At 39.3% G+C, this 16,245-nt stretch overlaps 1 protein-coding gene across 7 annotated transcripts in view; it reads right to left on the minus strand.

Annotated features, from left to right (window-relative positions):
- Positions 1–16,245, minus strand: part of Smarca2 (SWI/SNF related BAF chromatin remodeling complex subunit ATPase 2) — a 166,467-nt gene that overhangs the window by 62,316 nt on the left and 87,906 nt on the right. For all 7 annotated transcript variants that reach the window (XM_074051968.1, XM_074051961.1, XM_074051965.1 and 4 more), the window contains exons 24-26: positions 12,461–12,624; positions 6,912–7,139; positions 3,253–3,330 (exon numbers count right to left, since the gene is read on the minus strand). In XM_074051968.1, coding sequence (XP_073908069.1) covers positions 3,253–3,330; positions 6,912–7,139; positions 12,461–12,624 — 470 coding nt within the window. The remainder of the gene's footprint in view (positions 1–3,252; positions 3,331–6,911; positions 7,140–12,460; positions 12,625–16,245) is intronic.

The raw sequence follows: 16,245 nt of genomic DNA on the forward strand, positions 1-16,245 counted from the left end.
ATACTTAGCTCGCAATGCTCTGCTTAATCCCGTCGTCTAATGCTTTGGTATCAGAAATGGGATACACCGAAACTTCATAATCAGCACACAGAGGATGCCTTATTTACAGCAGGCTCTAAGGAGAGGCTGTATGAGGCAACCTCCTAAAGTTATTAAATAAGAATTTTTTTTTAACTATTGTCCTACACTGATGCAGCAAAATACTGTCAGTGCCACTTCAGTTTTTGGTTATTCTGCTACTATTACCTGTACCAGACCCTGTAAAATGCATAGGCCCACAAATGAGAAAATACTTTTTTTTGATAAAACATCAGTTATGTACATTTTTTTCTTTTAAGAAATGCAGGTGTACTTCATCTCTCTCCAGTTTCACTTGCAGAAAACCAGTGCAAAATCTTAAGTCAAGAAAAAACTTCTTATATTTAGTTACTGACTACGTGAGTACATTTGTCTTAAGACCTTATTATAAACCTTTGACCTGCAGCTATTTTAAAAGTGTTTCTTTCCTTTGTAGAGAGCACAGCATTTAAAAGCTTAGCACTTATATGTTAGCAAAATGTTACAGGCATGTATCTTGGGCTGTCAAAGAAACTTTTTTAGGTAGAGAAGGTAACTTTTTTCAAGTCACATTTTTAGAAGGATAAAGCACCACGAAGTTCAAGAAAAGATTTTAAAGAAATTATCTACTTATATGTTGTTTACAGTGTCTGTTGTTATAAAACCAACTAGTAAGTTTGCATTAATTATATACACAGAAAGAATTCTTTTATAATAAAGTTTAAATATTTGAAACCCAGAGACTTAGTCTAGCTCACATTCCATTTTTGTTTCTCACTAAACTTTTTAATCAGAGCAGCTGGCATGAATTCAAATAATTTTATTTCCTGCCCCCTGGTGGAAGTGCTAACGAATAGTGAATTGGCCAAAAGTCAGCCTGAGGATTAGAAGGCTTTTAAAAAAAAACAAACCAAATCAAACAGAAATCTGTATAACTACCCCAAATAGAAGCCAACCTTTAAGAAATAGGCATGAAAATTCAGAAAATTGAAGTGCCTACAAAAATGTGTGACCTAACAAGGCTCACCTGTTCCAAGCCTGTTCTCTGAATGTCTGCCTTGGGCAGACATTCACATTTTTCCTAAGGTTTTCAGTTTCTACAAATACACAGCCCAAAAGCAAGGAAGCAGAAGTATTTCTTTTCCCTGATTTCAGGGCTGCTCTGAGCAATCCATCCCTCGGCCTAATCTAATTTGTCTAATGGCCAGTAGCTTGTCTTCTCCAGGGTCTTGAGAGCATCTGAGGCCATCCTGGTGCTGAATATTGCCAATCTGTGATCAGCCCAGGGAAGCTGGTGGTCTCCTGCCTAGGTACATGTCCCAGTCATGTACATTTTAATGAGTTCCTCAAGGATGGGGGGATGTCTACTTCCGATGTGTACCCCTAGTCCCCCCTAAACAGAGAATAAATCTAGAAATGTGATGACTGACAGTAGGAGTTAAGGAATTTAGGTTTTAGGAACACCCTGTGTAGAATTTTAATTCTTATTGCCCTTTCCAAAATGACTTCACCTAGGTAGGGTGGCTCATTTCGGGGGGAGGGTAGAGAGAGGTAGTACATATCCTAGGTTAGGAGTTTAGGAGTTATTGCTATGGCTACCTGCACTTTCCTGAGAAAGAGTTAATAGTCTTTTATAGTGAATCATTACGTGAGGACATAATCAGTGTTCCCTAGACAAAAATCATAAAAAAAAAAACCCCACAAAAATAACATAAGCATCCACACAGCTAGGGCTCTGTTCTCAAAGACTGTCTAGGCTAAAAAGGCAAAGATTGCAAACCCTCTGGGTCATATCTGGCCCACAGTTGTGTTTTGTTTGGCCAGCAGTGTTCTGTAACAATAATAATAATAAAATCCTGCATTTGATTGCAAACCTTCTGAAATCCGGAAATTACATATAAAAATGAAGATTTCTAGCTTCTCTTGACAATCTGTAAGTTCTGACTATACAAGTACATTCCTACCTTATAGCTCCACCCTCAGACACAGCATCTCTAATATACCTACCCTATCCACTTGCTTTGTTCCTGCAAAAAAAAAATTTTATCTGAGACCTAAAGGCTTTTCAATTTGGGACCTCTGATTTCAGGGTTCTGCAGCATCCAAATACCAAAGCTATGGTTTATACTAATTTATTCCCTCCACAAATCAGGCTAATGTCTGTGATGAAGGTTAAAATGACTGCAGGTATTGGAGGGAACCTCTTAACGTTATAAATTCTGATCCATCGTGCCATCCTGACAAAGCCTACAAAAATCACCATTGAGTCACCTATTGAGGCACCGGTAAGGGCCTAGAACTGTCTTGAAAATACAGAGTAAACTGAATAGTTCCAGCAAAAGCCTGAAGAAGGCAGTAAAACCACTCTGGGAGCCACTGCACAGCCTCCCTTCACCAGCAGACAAGGGGCTTAATCCCTGGCTTGTAGCAGGCCTCACACAAAAATCAAATTCGCATTTCAGTAAAATTACAGATGCTATGTATTATAGAACTTCAAGGTTGAAACAGTGGACACTAAACTCTCAAATGCCAAGGTTCTTTTACACCCCTTCGTACCACTGAAATGCAGCAGGTTTTCTGAATAAAGACTATTCCTTCCTTTATGCACACCTCAGAGGTTCCCATCTGCCTAGGTAGGCTCTCTGCAACAATTACAAGGGGCCTACCTGCATTGATTTAGTTGTTGCTCACCTGCCCCTAAAGGGAGTAGATTTGCTCTGATCCCAGAAGGAGCCAGCTAGAGTCCAGCTGTAAACTCAAATGCTACAGGAGCCAGGCAGGTTTCCTGAACAGTGCTGGTCTAGGATTAGAAATGATCTAGAGTGTGTGTGTGTGGGGGGGTCCATGGTAAGCTGTGGACCACATGGCCTGTCCAGAGGGTGGATATGCTACTCAGCTCTGGCCAACTGTTTCCACACGGAGCTCTCGGCCTGATTCTCATTTTTCAAGAGAAGCCAAAAATCAGGATTCTTTTCATGCTGGCAACAAACATGAAATTTTAAAAAACGCTGCGTGGGCCAAACAAAATATGTCTGCAGGCTAAATCTAGCCAGTTTGCAGACTCTGAACCTAAGGAAAGGCACAGGCTTCACAAATGACATTCTACCAGGGCACACAGGCTCCAGGCATCTTGGTTAACAGAGAAAGGAGCTGAGGGGGGAAGACAGTGGTTTCCATGACTGTCCGCAACATTACCATAAAAAGGTCAAATTCTTCTTCTCGTCGAGCAATCATTTGGTTCAGAGTCTCATCGTCTGGTACTTCATCTTCTTCCTGGAGTTAGAAACAGAACAATTGAACGGCTTTAGGAGAGAGACTAGACAGCCGGGGTGAGGTACAAACCAGTAAGAGGAATCTCTCCTCCAGACACGAGGAGTTCAGTTTCTCAAGACAGAAAGAAAAGACAAGGGTCCCTTGGTTTAGTACTTGCCATTCGTATTTTGCAAGCTATTCAAATCATCTTCCCACAGCAAAATCTGTCAGGGGAGGAAATGTGGTGCATTCTAAGAAATACTGGTTCTCCTGGGTGTGTATCTTAATTCTGTTACTTCTAAAACAAGTCTCTCCTCCTCAATGACCTCATCTGTAACATGGGCGTGACAGCTACTTCACAGCAGGATGTAAGACTTAAGGAAATCTACATAAAAAAGTACTTAACATTAATTCTTTTAATTCCACTGACCTTATCCTAAATATAACTGATTATTTTCCAAGGTTTACAAAAAAACACGAGTATGTGAAACTAGAACTGAGCACAGAGCAAGACCAAAAAAAGCCATATGTATGAGCCAAATATATAACTTTCAAGATATGTTTAAATCAGTGTATTTCAGTGGACACAATTATTGCTAATAGAACTGTGGTTAGGACAAGTCAAAAACTATCAATAAGAAAATTCCTCAAAACTACTTAATTAAAATAATTTCATTGAAGCAAAGAAAGCAATTACGTAAGGGCTAAAAATTTCATTTTACATTCTGTTAAACAAAGGCACATTATCTTTCTACTAATTTCTCAGAAACTGAGTTCGCAAGGTTTTCAAAAATGTTATGGTATGACTCCCAGACTTTAAAAAAGATAATTCTAAAAATTGGGCACATACTCCAGGACTTATTTTCCAAAATTATTTTTATCATATGCTGAGTGGGCTTGTTAAAAATCAAATGGGGAATTTCAGTGTATCAGCAGAGGGAAGAAAGAGGAAAACACAGAACTTCAAACATCCAATTATACAAATCACTATGTTCAAATGAGGCAACTGTTTTACAAAAAGAATACAAGTGCACTAGAAGCCTAAAGGAGATGACGATGTCAGCTCCCAAGAGAACATCTTACGCACTGTAGGGACTTAATAAGTGTTAGACATGAATGCAGTTCAGTAAAGCAGAAAACCGATGACTCAAGATAATAATTACTGCTGCAAAACCTTCCATTTTAGCTCACCTCCAGCTTGATTAAAGTCAATTTGTCTAAATATTACATTTCATCTGACAAAGACTCAGACTAGCTGGAGAGCGGGCTTAGACCTCACTGGACCAACTATCTGGCTAGTGCCTCCTCCCTTGCCTATGTTCTTTTTTGAACCCTCTCGCCACCAAACGATAAGGCCTTAGACACCCCATGCCCAGTGTGTAAAGAGTCTCCTGTAACTAGTGAGAAATCTGCCCCCGGGGGACTTGAGTCCTTGGAGCACTAAATGGCGCGGAAGTTTGCAGTAAATCTTCCTGAGCTCTCTGTGCCCTCATACCCCATGGTGCATCAGCTGTGGTGATAGCAGTCTGTGCCTCCTTGAATCCCAGGACCTGTGCCTTTGACTACAGGGTCCCCAGTCAACTTTACATTAGGACACAGGCACCCAGCATGTGGTGACATTTGTCTGACACACTCATGGTCTGGAAGGACTGTGGAGTCCCAGCAGGGCTCCTCACAGCGAGAAGCAGTTAGCAAAGGATAAAACCCTGCAGGCCCCACCTGGGGGATCCTCAGGCCCAGGGAAGACAGCACCTTCCTGTGGCTTAGGAAGGCTGGACTCTCCAGGCTGTCTCATATGCCTTTTAACCCAGGCCAGCAAAAAATGCCATGGAGACTCCTAAATGAATTACCCGCTCTGCCCACATTAGCTTCCTGACAGTGTACGTCGTCACTTACTATCGTGTTCTTTTGAAATGGCCAAACATGTAAATAAATAACAAAAAACACCTGACTCTAAGTCCCTATCAAGTATTCACTTTCAAGAATCAGAAATGGTGAGTTATTCGAGATAACGATCTTTAAATGTGCGTCATGTGTGAGTGCGTGTACATGTTATTTTTCATCACTTTCAGGAAACTCAATGGATAACTAATTAAATATATAAGACTGATAAATCAGGAGGCATAATGCCAAAGTACTCCTCAGTTTGTGAAAGGATTCATTTCAGGATTCCTTTAAATATCAAGCTCTACTTCACACATAGATTCATTTCAGAAACAAAAAGACTTTTTAAAAGAATTTGGTTTTTAATTTACAGAAGACTTTAAAAACACATATCCTACTTAAGGTAAAATCAAACTAATATATGCAATGAAAATGGTATTGCCTGTGAATATATAAGATAAATTTATGCTTCAATTTGTAGGTGTGGGCCTACAAAAAGCAAACTTGTCCATGCCTTGCCAATTTTATGTTAAGGACTAGTGCTGGTATTTTATATAGTTTTCTAGGCCTTATAAATACCTTTTTAAACCAACATCAAATTCATTTGAGAATAATTGTGTGTGTGTGTGTGTGTGTGTGTGTGTGTGTGTGGTACTAGGGCCTCATGCCTTCTAGGCAAGTGCTACACCACTGAGCTATGTCCCTAGTACTAAAATGAATATTCAGTATAAAGTGACTAAAACTGAACATCTAAAAAAAGATACAATGACAACCCAAAGATCTTCTAAGAGAAAAAAAAAGCAATACATTCTTTCTACAATCTTGGCAAATAAAGACTTTTCAGTACTGGGGTTTGAACTCTGTGTCATGAGCTTGCTAGGCAGGTGCTCTACCACTTGAGCTACGCCCCCAGCCCTTTTTGCTTTAACTGTTTTTCAGATAGACTCTTGCAGTTTTTTGCCCAGCCAGGCCAGACCATAAGCCTCTTATTCCTCACATGTAGCTGCAATGACAGCTACAGACCACCATATCCAGCTTTTTTCTTGAGACTGGGGGGTCTCACTAACGTTTTTGCTTAGGCTGGCCTCAAACTACGGTCCTCCAATCTCTACCTCCTGAATAGCTAGGATTACAGGTGCAAGACAATGTTTCTGGCAAGGCAGACTTTTAAATTGGTGTTTTTCTGTGCCTTTGCTCAGCTCTTAAAGAAAAATTTTAACTGGAAGCTAAGATCACAGTTTCCAAGTTCATGTATAGCTAAATGAGCCAAATACAGTTGTGAAGTTTTGTCCTATAAACATATTGAAGTTCTGTTATCCCTTATCAAAAGGGAACAATGACAGAGGGCTCTGGACTATGGAAAGAAGGAAAGGACAGATGGGACCGCTTCAAGTTTGTCTAGACTTACCTGGCTGATTTTTGCCTCTGCCAAGTATCCTGCCTGCAGTTACGAATCTGCCCTACAGGAGGCAGCATTTACAATACAATAAAGCATGCTCAGGTACCTTCCTGGAAGTGAGGAAAGTATCCACAGGCCAAGCCTTGAGGGCAACAGCTTTTAAGACACTCATTTGGATAACTTTCAGAGGTTTCCTGTGCTTGGGATATGAGATGGGAGCGAATTTATTCATTTTAATTAACACTGGCCCGGGACATTCTTTAAAGAACAAAGGGGTTACTGTTAATCTTTCAGAAACAAACTTGGCTTTCTGTAATACCTCATTTTCCTCTTCATGCTCCAATATGGCCTGCAGGAATGCCCTCCGCTCATGGCTTGAAGACTTCTGATCAAACATGCCGGCCTGGATAACTTTCTGATCCACGTTCAGCTTGTATTTTGCTGCTGCAAGAATCTTTTCTTCCACACTGTTCACGGTGCAGAGTCTCAGAACCCGGACCTCATTCTGTTGACCGATGCGGTGAGCCCGGTCTTGTGCCTGCAGATCCTGTTTGTGAGGACAAAATGCTGTGAGGACCAAGGTGCCTGGATTAGCCTAGAAAAGAAATTCCTACCCAAGAGGGGAATATGGAAGGGCTCTTTAATAAGCCTTTATTCAGGTAAGATTTTGCTTACATTTTGAAAATGCGAAATCTATTTTCTTTGGAAAAACTCAAGATCATTCCTTGTTGAGAAAGCTTGGGCTTAAATTAACCAAGTCAATTGGAATAAGATGTCAGGGTTTGAAATTCAGCTTTCAAAACATTTTTAACTGTCTGTAGGTTTACCACCAGAATTAGTTCCAAGCTAAAACAAAACCCAATACATTTAGATAGTACCTACAACTACTTTTAGGTTACAAAAAAAAACTTCCCTTTGGTGTGATGTGTAAATGATGATCTCATAACATCACTACATTGTACATTCATGCATTCTACATACACACATACATTCATACATACATTTTATATATATAATGATTTTTCAGCTAGCCAACTTCCTGGACCTAACCCCATTAAAGATTCAACCTTTAATTTGGAAAATGAAAAGGGTCATTAGTGGGGTGGTAAACTGGTGAATTAGGGGGATAGACATTTGGTACAATATACCTAAATGTTAAAATTGGGTATGGCTCTGATTCAGCAGTTTCACTTCTGAAAATTTATTCTAAAGAAATAATCATGGCTATTAATAAACATTTATAAATAAGAATGCACCTTTCTAGCACTACTCACTATTTATTATTTTCTAGAAAGTAGAAGTAAACCTACAATAACCACAGGTTGGCTAAATCAGTTATAATATTCCATTGTGTGCAGGTACCTACATGGTAGCATAAAATTGTATTGTAGAAGATTTAGTGATGCAAAGCTGTAAGTGAAAACTGCACGTTATAAATGAGCATGTACATTATGCCCTTACACATGCAAATTTGTCTACACAAGAAAAAGGCAGGAAGGAAAAGTACAACATGCCATCAATGTTTATATCTCTAGGTGATAAGATTATAGATGTTTAACTATTTTTCTACTTTAAACGTTAAGTCTTTTAATAAGAAAAAGGCCTTAATGAAATATTTATATAGAAACTTTCATAAACCTATGAAGCAGAGTTATCTAATTTTATAGCTACTCAATAAAAATGCCTCGGTCTGACACTTTCATTCACTGTGGCTCAGGTGATGGTCTCTGGGCCAATGTTAATTAGTTGTTTACAGATGACTCTCACATCGGAGTCTATATGTTTTTATGGCAAAGGTCTGTTTCCTCTTTCCTACATTCCTAGCACAAGTCTTTAAAAGAGCTGAAGCTCGTAGCTGTAAGCCCATCCTGGGTGAGTGTTCTGGCCACCCAAGGAACAGAAGGAGATAGTGGACAAATGTGTGTCCGGGAAATTTGTTTTTTGATGCAGGGTCCCTTGAAATTAAATGACTAATTAGGCAGAAATATTTCCCAGAATACATTTGAATAAGTTTATATAAATGTTACAGTGCTGTACCATGGGCACAGCTGGGACCCATCCAAAATGGATTACTTTCTAAAGAGAATGTGAAGTAAGTAAGTAAAACCCAAGGAGAGGGAAAAGAACCTAAACTTCCTTGTTGAGCTCTTATCATTTCTAATAACAACACATCTTTACCAGGACATCTAAGTGGCAGTTCTGTATCATCAACCTTTCCATTATCCCTAGAATGGGAGCAGCAAACTGTTTCTGTAATGGGCCCAATACAAAAGATTCTAGGCTCTCTGGGTCATTAGCAAAAACGGAGCAACTGTTCCCTCCAAAAGTATCTCCTCCCTCTCGTTTTATATTTATACCTAAAAATGTGAAAACCTAAAAATGTGAAAACCATTCTCTACTTTCAATTGTACAAAAACAAGTGGTAGGCCAGGCTTGGCCCATGAGTTGTAGTTTGTAGACCTCTGTCCTGAAAGATGCTGGTAAAGCTACAATACTAAAATGCAGGAGACTAGTGGGTGATCAGGTAGGAACTAGAGGACAAGGGCACTACACAAATAGGAAAAAGTTCTTGATCCTTGGGAGCCGTTGCGAATAACTTTGGTGGCGGTGGGAGTGGTATAGATCACCTGCCTATTTGGAAAGTAGCAAAGTTAACATTGCTGGGCTGGAGAAGTTTATGGAATGAGAGCCTGTGAGTCCCTAGGCCAAAGGAGAGAGAGGTGGGGGGGAGAATATTGTGACAAAGAAGTGCTGTAATCACTGAATAGATGACTCAATATTGCTGAGGCCTTAATCACTGCTCTGAAACTTCATCACCCTAATTTAGTGTGAGGACACCAGAACTCAAGAGCGCAGTGAAGAAGAGGGCCTCTGAGACTTTGTGGCTGACCTTTCTGCAATAGCCACACAGTTCCAACCGGGTTAAATGCACCAAGTACTAACTCATGCTTTCCATCAACAGTTGGAAAAGGGGAGTCTTGGTAACTCTGGGGGATTTTACTGCTAATTCCACATTCTTGAGTTCTAGTTTACTTCTAGGTAAGTCTTCAGTAAGCAGCTCGAAGGCTTTTCCTTCTTCAATCTGTCAAATACCCCCCCCACCACCATTTCCTTTATCTGCTTACTTTTGATTCAATGTTATAGAGAATACTTAAAAATTTTCTTCATCCATGCTGAACCCAATGTGGTAAAAAGAGCTCCACAGCTTTCATTTTGAGGCTATTTATTATATATAAACATAGATGCTGAGTGGGAGGAGGTCAAACACAGGATTCAAACCAAGACCAGGACAGACATGGGCTTGAATCCAGCTGTGTGTTTCCAAGCAAGCTAATCACCGACTGGTGTCCTTAGGTGCAAAATATTGTGAGGATTATGTGAAAGAAGGTATCCGATGTGCCTAGCAGCTCTGGCAGAGTTGTTGCTTAATTAAATCTAGTTCCCTTACATTTTGAATGAAAACACAATATTACTCACTCATGTCACTCCAAGATCACTGAGTTTTGAAAATGATTAAAGTTTTCCCAACCTGATGGTCATATTTGAATGACAGACAGGAAAAATCTGATCAGCCCAGTTTATCGAATCAGGTGCCAATGAATCAACCAAGGGCAGAAGTAAAACTTGCAGAGGTGCATGACCCAGTGTGAAGAAGTTGTGGTCAATTAGGTCAGAGGAAGGTTGGGGTCCCGTGTTTTCTTGCCAAAACTCTCGATCACATGTAGTTAGGAGGGAACTGTTCAGGCCCTCATAAAATTTTAGTTTGATGCTTGAGGTCTCCTGTTAGCCACTGGTGATTAAAAGTTGTGCCCCCAAAGTTTGTAATAGACAGGAAGAAGGTGGGAGACAGGGACAGAGAGAGAAGCATAGATGTCCAGAGTCAGTGTTATTTTTGGCTCTTAAAATTTGCACTGAGCCAGTGAGGATGACATCTGAGCCTTGGTAAAAATGTACAGCTCAGAAGATCAACTACAGCAAACTCTCTATGTATCTATAGTTACCAACAAAGGCTTAGGCACCATCAGCAAGAGGAGTAACCTAAATGTCCAACCACACTGAGCCGCCAGGAGCAGAAGAATCACGTTCTCTCTCCCTAGATGCTTAGTCCAGCTCAAAGCCTGCTGTCTACAAAAGACACTCTACACACTCCATACACACCTGCAGGACAAACACTGAATGCAAAGATCTCTCATGTGAATGTGAATTCTGCCTGACCCTTGGAATCCAACCTGGGATATCAAAATATATATGGAAAAAAATCCATAACGAATATTTCCTGAAGACTTGGAACTCATAGATTCTGTGCTGGTGGCTGGCTCCCCACCCTTGTTAAGGTCAGAACATTTCAATAGGAGTTCTACTTTAAACTTTTCACCTATAGAGTGAGTGGGCAGCATGTACAGTGTTCACTTAGAGGTGTGCAAGAAACTCATCAGACCCTTCATGCAGTGTTCAAAGGAAGCCAGACCCAATAAATAAGAGACCTGGCGGTGGGGTTGTAGGGAACAGGAAGCAGGCATGTTTTAAAAGTGTTTGTATAATTCTAATGCCCCTCTAAACTTGGCTTCCTGCCAAAAACATCTTCTGTGAGCCTTTTTCCACTCAACTTTCCCAACAGCTCAGTAAGACAACCAGTGTTATTGCTAAAGAAAGTCTGGCTCATGGATGTAGAATTCTCATTCATGTGTGAGAGCTGGATTTTGTTCGATTTATGAATCAACTCCTGAAGAATATAATTCTATACAGTATCTTATAGACAGGTGTCTCACCTCCCACGTTTGGTTAGGAAACCTGTGTCATAAGGAAACCATTCATCCTTTTTTTAAGTCACCAAAATATTCCTTTTAATAGGATAACTCTAAACTTATCCAGTAAAAAGAACTTATAATAATAGATCCTTAATAGGATTTTTTTTTTTTTTGGTGGAGGTACTGGGATTTGAACTTGGGGCCTTGTGCCAGGCAGGCACTCTACTACTCAAGCTATACCCCCAACCCTTTTCTGCTTTAGTTATTATCTCAGATAGGGTCTCATGTTTTTGCCTTGGCCAGACTCAGGTTGCAATCCTTCTATCTATGGCCTCCCTTATAACTGGGATCATAGGCTACTCCCAGCTTATTTGTTGAGATGGGAATCTCACTAACTTTTTGTCCACGCTGGCCTTAAACTGCTATCCTGCCAATCTCCACCTCCTAAGTAGCTGTGATTATAGTTGTGAGCCACCATGCTCAGTCTTTTTTAATGATGATATTAAACAAGACACACAAAACAGAAGGGTAACTATCATATACTAATTATTTGACCTTGACAAGTTACTGAACCTGCCTAGGACTCAGATTCCTTGACTGAAAAGATGCAATTCATAATATTAACTACTTGGCAGGGTGGTTGTGAAAACTGAGAGAAGCAATGCACTCGAGGAGGCTAGCACAGAGTACAGGTTCAAGAAGTGTGAGTCACTGTTCGTCTTATTATTTTGGAACATTTTTGGTGCTAGACATTGAACTAAGGATCTCCCATGGGCTAAGCTCACACTACCACTGAGCTACACCCCTAGCCTCCAGAAGATTTTTGATTCCTCTTTCACTAGCTATAATTTGTTCAATGGAAATCCCAGAAGATTTGATTAAAATTTAACAGAAACTGAGTTTTTCTACCCCAAATCTGAGCTCTTCACAGGCATGGGTATGATATTAAAATATCTATGCTTCAAAGGAAATAAGACAACAAGCCCTACTAAGTGGCTGGGCTCTTTCTCCTTTGGAGAAACAGCCTAGCTGTTTGGAAACTTGCTCTATAAATGTGAATGATGAAACTGATAGTCTTCTCCACAGGGTAGGCCCGAGTGCCCTAGCCAGACAGGCCCACCTGGTGAGGATTCCAGTCGCTGTCAAAGATGACCACCGTGTCAGCTGCTTGCAGATTTAAGCCCAGGCCTCCAGCTCGCGTGCTCAACAAGAAAATGAAATATTGGGACCCAGGTTCATTGAATTTCTTCAGCAAAGCAGCACGATCTTCAGACTTGGTGGTGCCTGAGGAGATAAGAAAAATAAATTTGCCAATTAACTCCTGTCTGAAAATGGCAGCAACCTAGACAGAAAGGCCTGTTTCCTTGAGAGATGTTTCCAGACTCCTCTGAACATTGGTGAGCTAATCGCCAAGTCTTTGTACTTTCCAAAGGAACTCTGAACATCTTTGCAATTAAAAAAATAAAAGGAAGAGAAGAGATTGTCTAAACATTTCTGACCAGGTACCTTTGCATCTTTACAAATTCTATAATATCCTTACTCTAATTTAAGACTTAATGAAAACATTTCCTGGGTTTACTTGTGGGCTTTAAAACAGCAAATAATTTGAAAAGCCACTCATATAAATATACATACACGTGCCTAAAACAGTTATTATAATGGTCTGAAGCAATTTTCCTGATAGGCATTAGAGCAAGGATTTACTTATACCAAGAGAATGTTGGATTGTTACTAAGCATGTGACAGTAAAAAGATAAAATGTGAATGGAATGTTTTCATCCTTTGTTAGCAAGACCTAAAGCCACAATAACATATATATTAAAAAGGGAGTATCTTAGAGAGTTTCTCAGGTTAACTTTCTGCTGATGGGTTCAAAGGATGCTAAACTAAAACCATTCAAACAAAGCAGCATGTTCAATGCTTGCAGTGGTTCACTCCACGGAGTCTGAGGAGGCCGCAAAGCAGTGAATCAGCAAGACAGCACAACCCAGAGTATGAAGCTCACTTCTGGCCACACCTGTGTGCCAGACTAGCCACTCAATCACGTTCTATCCATCTGTAATGTATTTACCCAAGCTTTGCATGAAATGCATTGTGGAAGGGAAAAAGCAAAACCAAAAACTCAGCAGAATTCCATTTGAATGCATTTCACTACAAAAATGTAGATGCTGAGTTCTGAAAAGGGCTTTAGACTGATGGCAAATATATACGCATGTTACACGATACTCCCTGACTGGCTGCTATACAAATATTATTCCTACGTGTTGTTCTTTTTTTAAGGATAAAAACATACCAGCAATTTATTTCTGAGGATTAAAACATTTAAGTGACTCCAGCTAAAGGAATCAAGTTACTGACAAGGGTCAAGTTCCCAAACACAAGGGATCTGTTTTTCACATTTTGTAAAAATAACTAGTATCCTCCCGAGGAGGGAAGAAAATCAGCTCCCTACATATAACAAAGGGGGAATGGAAAGGAGAGGGTTTTGCAGCCTCTCCCTGTTTCATGAAGTGACATTCCTTCGGTTTGGTTTACTTTCTAAACTAGACTTTTTATTTGGTGAACATGTCAAATCTTGCCAGAATGAACTGTAGGAATTTAGATTTGGGGAAGGATATTAACGTGCTTTATTGAGTGAGGTTTCACATGTGAAAATCTTTTTTTTTTTTACTTTCAGAATTGGTTTTCTGAGCTCATGGCATACCATTTGTTCAGAAAGTTAATGGAAGACATGTTCTGTTTTGCCATGAAACTGTCTCCCTATTTTGCCTTTCCAGTTGAAATAATGCTTTTTAAAAATTCCTCACATGGATCCATAGCTCATGTATTTATCCTCTGCCTTCACTTGAAGGAAAAGCCAAAGAAACCAAAAAAAAAAAAAATGGGGAAATGATGGGGCCCCCAGATATAATGACATCCCTTTTCTGACACTAGGATATAAAAACTATGCACCTAGGTACTTTGAGGGTATCAGTTCATTTCCAGATGGAGTCATTTCCAGTGAAAATAAAAACAATAACAGAATAGTAGCTAAATTGACTCATGCAATCATTATCGTTGCAGAAAGTATTTGCTTAGCTTTCAACAGGTGACTTTTTTTTGTGAAATCAAAATCTCAGAAATCAAATTCAATAATGAAAATCTGAAGACATTTTATTGTGTGAGGGAGTGGGGAGATGTACCTAATCTGTGAGTATATTTATTGTTTGTCTATCAATTCTCTCCCCTCCCACTTTCTAGTGGGAAGACACCTGTCCAGTCTTCTCAGTCCATCTGTAACACTTTATGGAATCTACATGACTCTTTCTACCTAAGGTTCCTGCTCTAAAGGCAGGAACAGTGAGTGGCCCATTTATCTTATATCTCTAGTTCCTAGTCATTTTCAATTAATCAATGTAATAATTTTAAACAAGTTCAAAGTCTTTGTTAAAATGCTGTCACTAAATGTACACTGTATTTTAGAGATGGGGTACATCTCACTGGGTGTGCTAAAACTGAGATAATTTAAAATCAAATAGACCCAAGCCAGAACCTGGTTTCACTATATTTCTTTATTTTCTCATCTGTTCAATAGAGATCACAATATCAGGGATAACAGTAAATTACTTGCTGAGAAAATTAATAATGTATACAAAACATACATAATGTATACAAAGTGCTTTGCCTGAATCCCACATGCATCGTCACATGGGACTATTATTTCTAATGACAATGAGGATAGCAACCAACACACTATCAAAGAGAATCTTTCATTACAGTAATTTGTTTCAAGAAAATCACTTCTTACCAGTTTTATATATTCAAATATTCCCAGGCTGCAGTCCTAAGAGAGGTGAGATTCAAAAAGAAGTGCCAGGAAGTAGCCAACAATAGGTAGGACATGTGAATGGGATTAGTAAACCAGGGGAAAATTAAGTCTGGCTTCCCCTACCTGAGCAGAGTTAAAAAAGGAAGGAAGAGTGTTGAACTCTGCCCTCACTGGGAAGGAGGAAGAGAGGGATCTCATCAGAAAGAACAGGAGATTTGACAAAAGAGATAGACTATGGATAGAAGACCATACCTGTGAATGCAAATTAATGTTTACTTAACCAATCATCAGTTTTCAGTGACTTTGGAGGGAAAAGGTAAAAGAATTCTAAATCATCAAGTCTGTCAGATGGTATAGTTAGCTTAAAACATTAATAATAACCAATGTTACAACTATAATATGCTAATTAAAAAATTACCAAGGGTTAAAAAAATTAATAATACCCTAACAGGTAAGCCAGACAGAACATTCACCTAAAAACTTAAGTAAGAAACTTGGGATAGTTCTAATTATACTTAGTTAATGGTAAAAGGGGTTCAAAATGTTGGATTAAGAATAAAATGAAACCTTCTAATGGAACATAAACTTTAAATTTCTCACTCACTAAATACAAACATTAGTACTGTATTAGATACAGACAGGTATTAGTAGGACTGTGCTCATTATATCCTGGCTGTAAATGAGCTCCGAGTCTTCTTACCATTCCTTAAATGCATTATTCTCTGCTCCAGTATGAGATCTCTGAAATATACTGTCCAGTATTCAAATCCTAAGTGTGATTTAGGAAATGTCCCTAAACCCCTATTTTCATCCAATCATATTTGCTTACTTATGTTTAGGATAAGGTATTTAAATTTCACTTTTAAAAGTCAGGCACATACTTTACATAGTCGCAAAATCCAGGGAACAATAAGGTCACGTCTCTTAATGTAACAACATGTAGATATGTCCTGTTTAGAAGAGAGAGGCTTTAATGATAAATGCAACTATAAATGAACTATTACACTGCCACTGAGGAAAGGAGACACAGTCTTCATCCCTTAAAGTATGCCTTCACACAAAAAGCTAAAGGCTTGTCAACACATGTTATCAGGAGC

The sequence above is a fragment of the Castor canadensis genome, chromosome 13, assembly GCF_047511655.1.
Source record: "Castor canadensis chromosome 13, mCasCan1.hap1v2, whole genome shotgun sequence".
Taxonomy (NCBI): domain Eukaryota; kingdom Metazoa; phylum Chordata; class Mammalia; order Rodentia; family Castoridae; genus Castor; species Castor canadensis.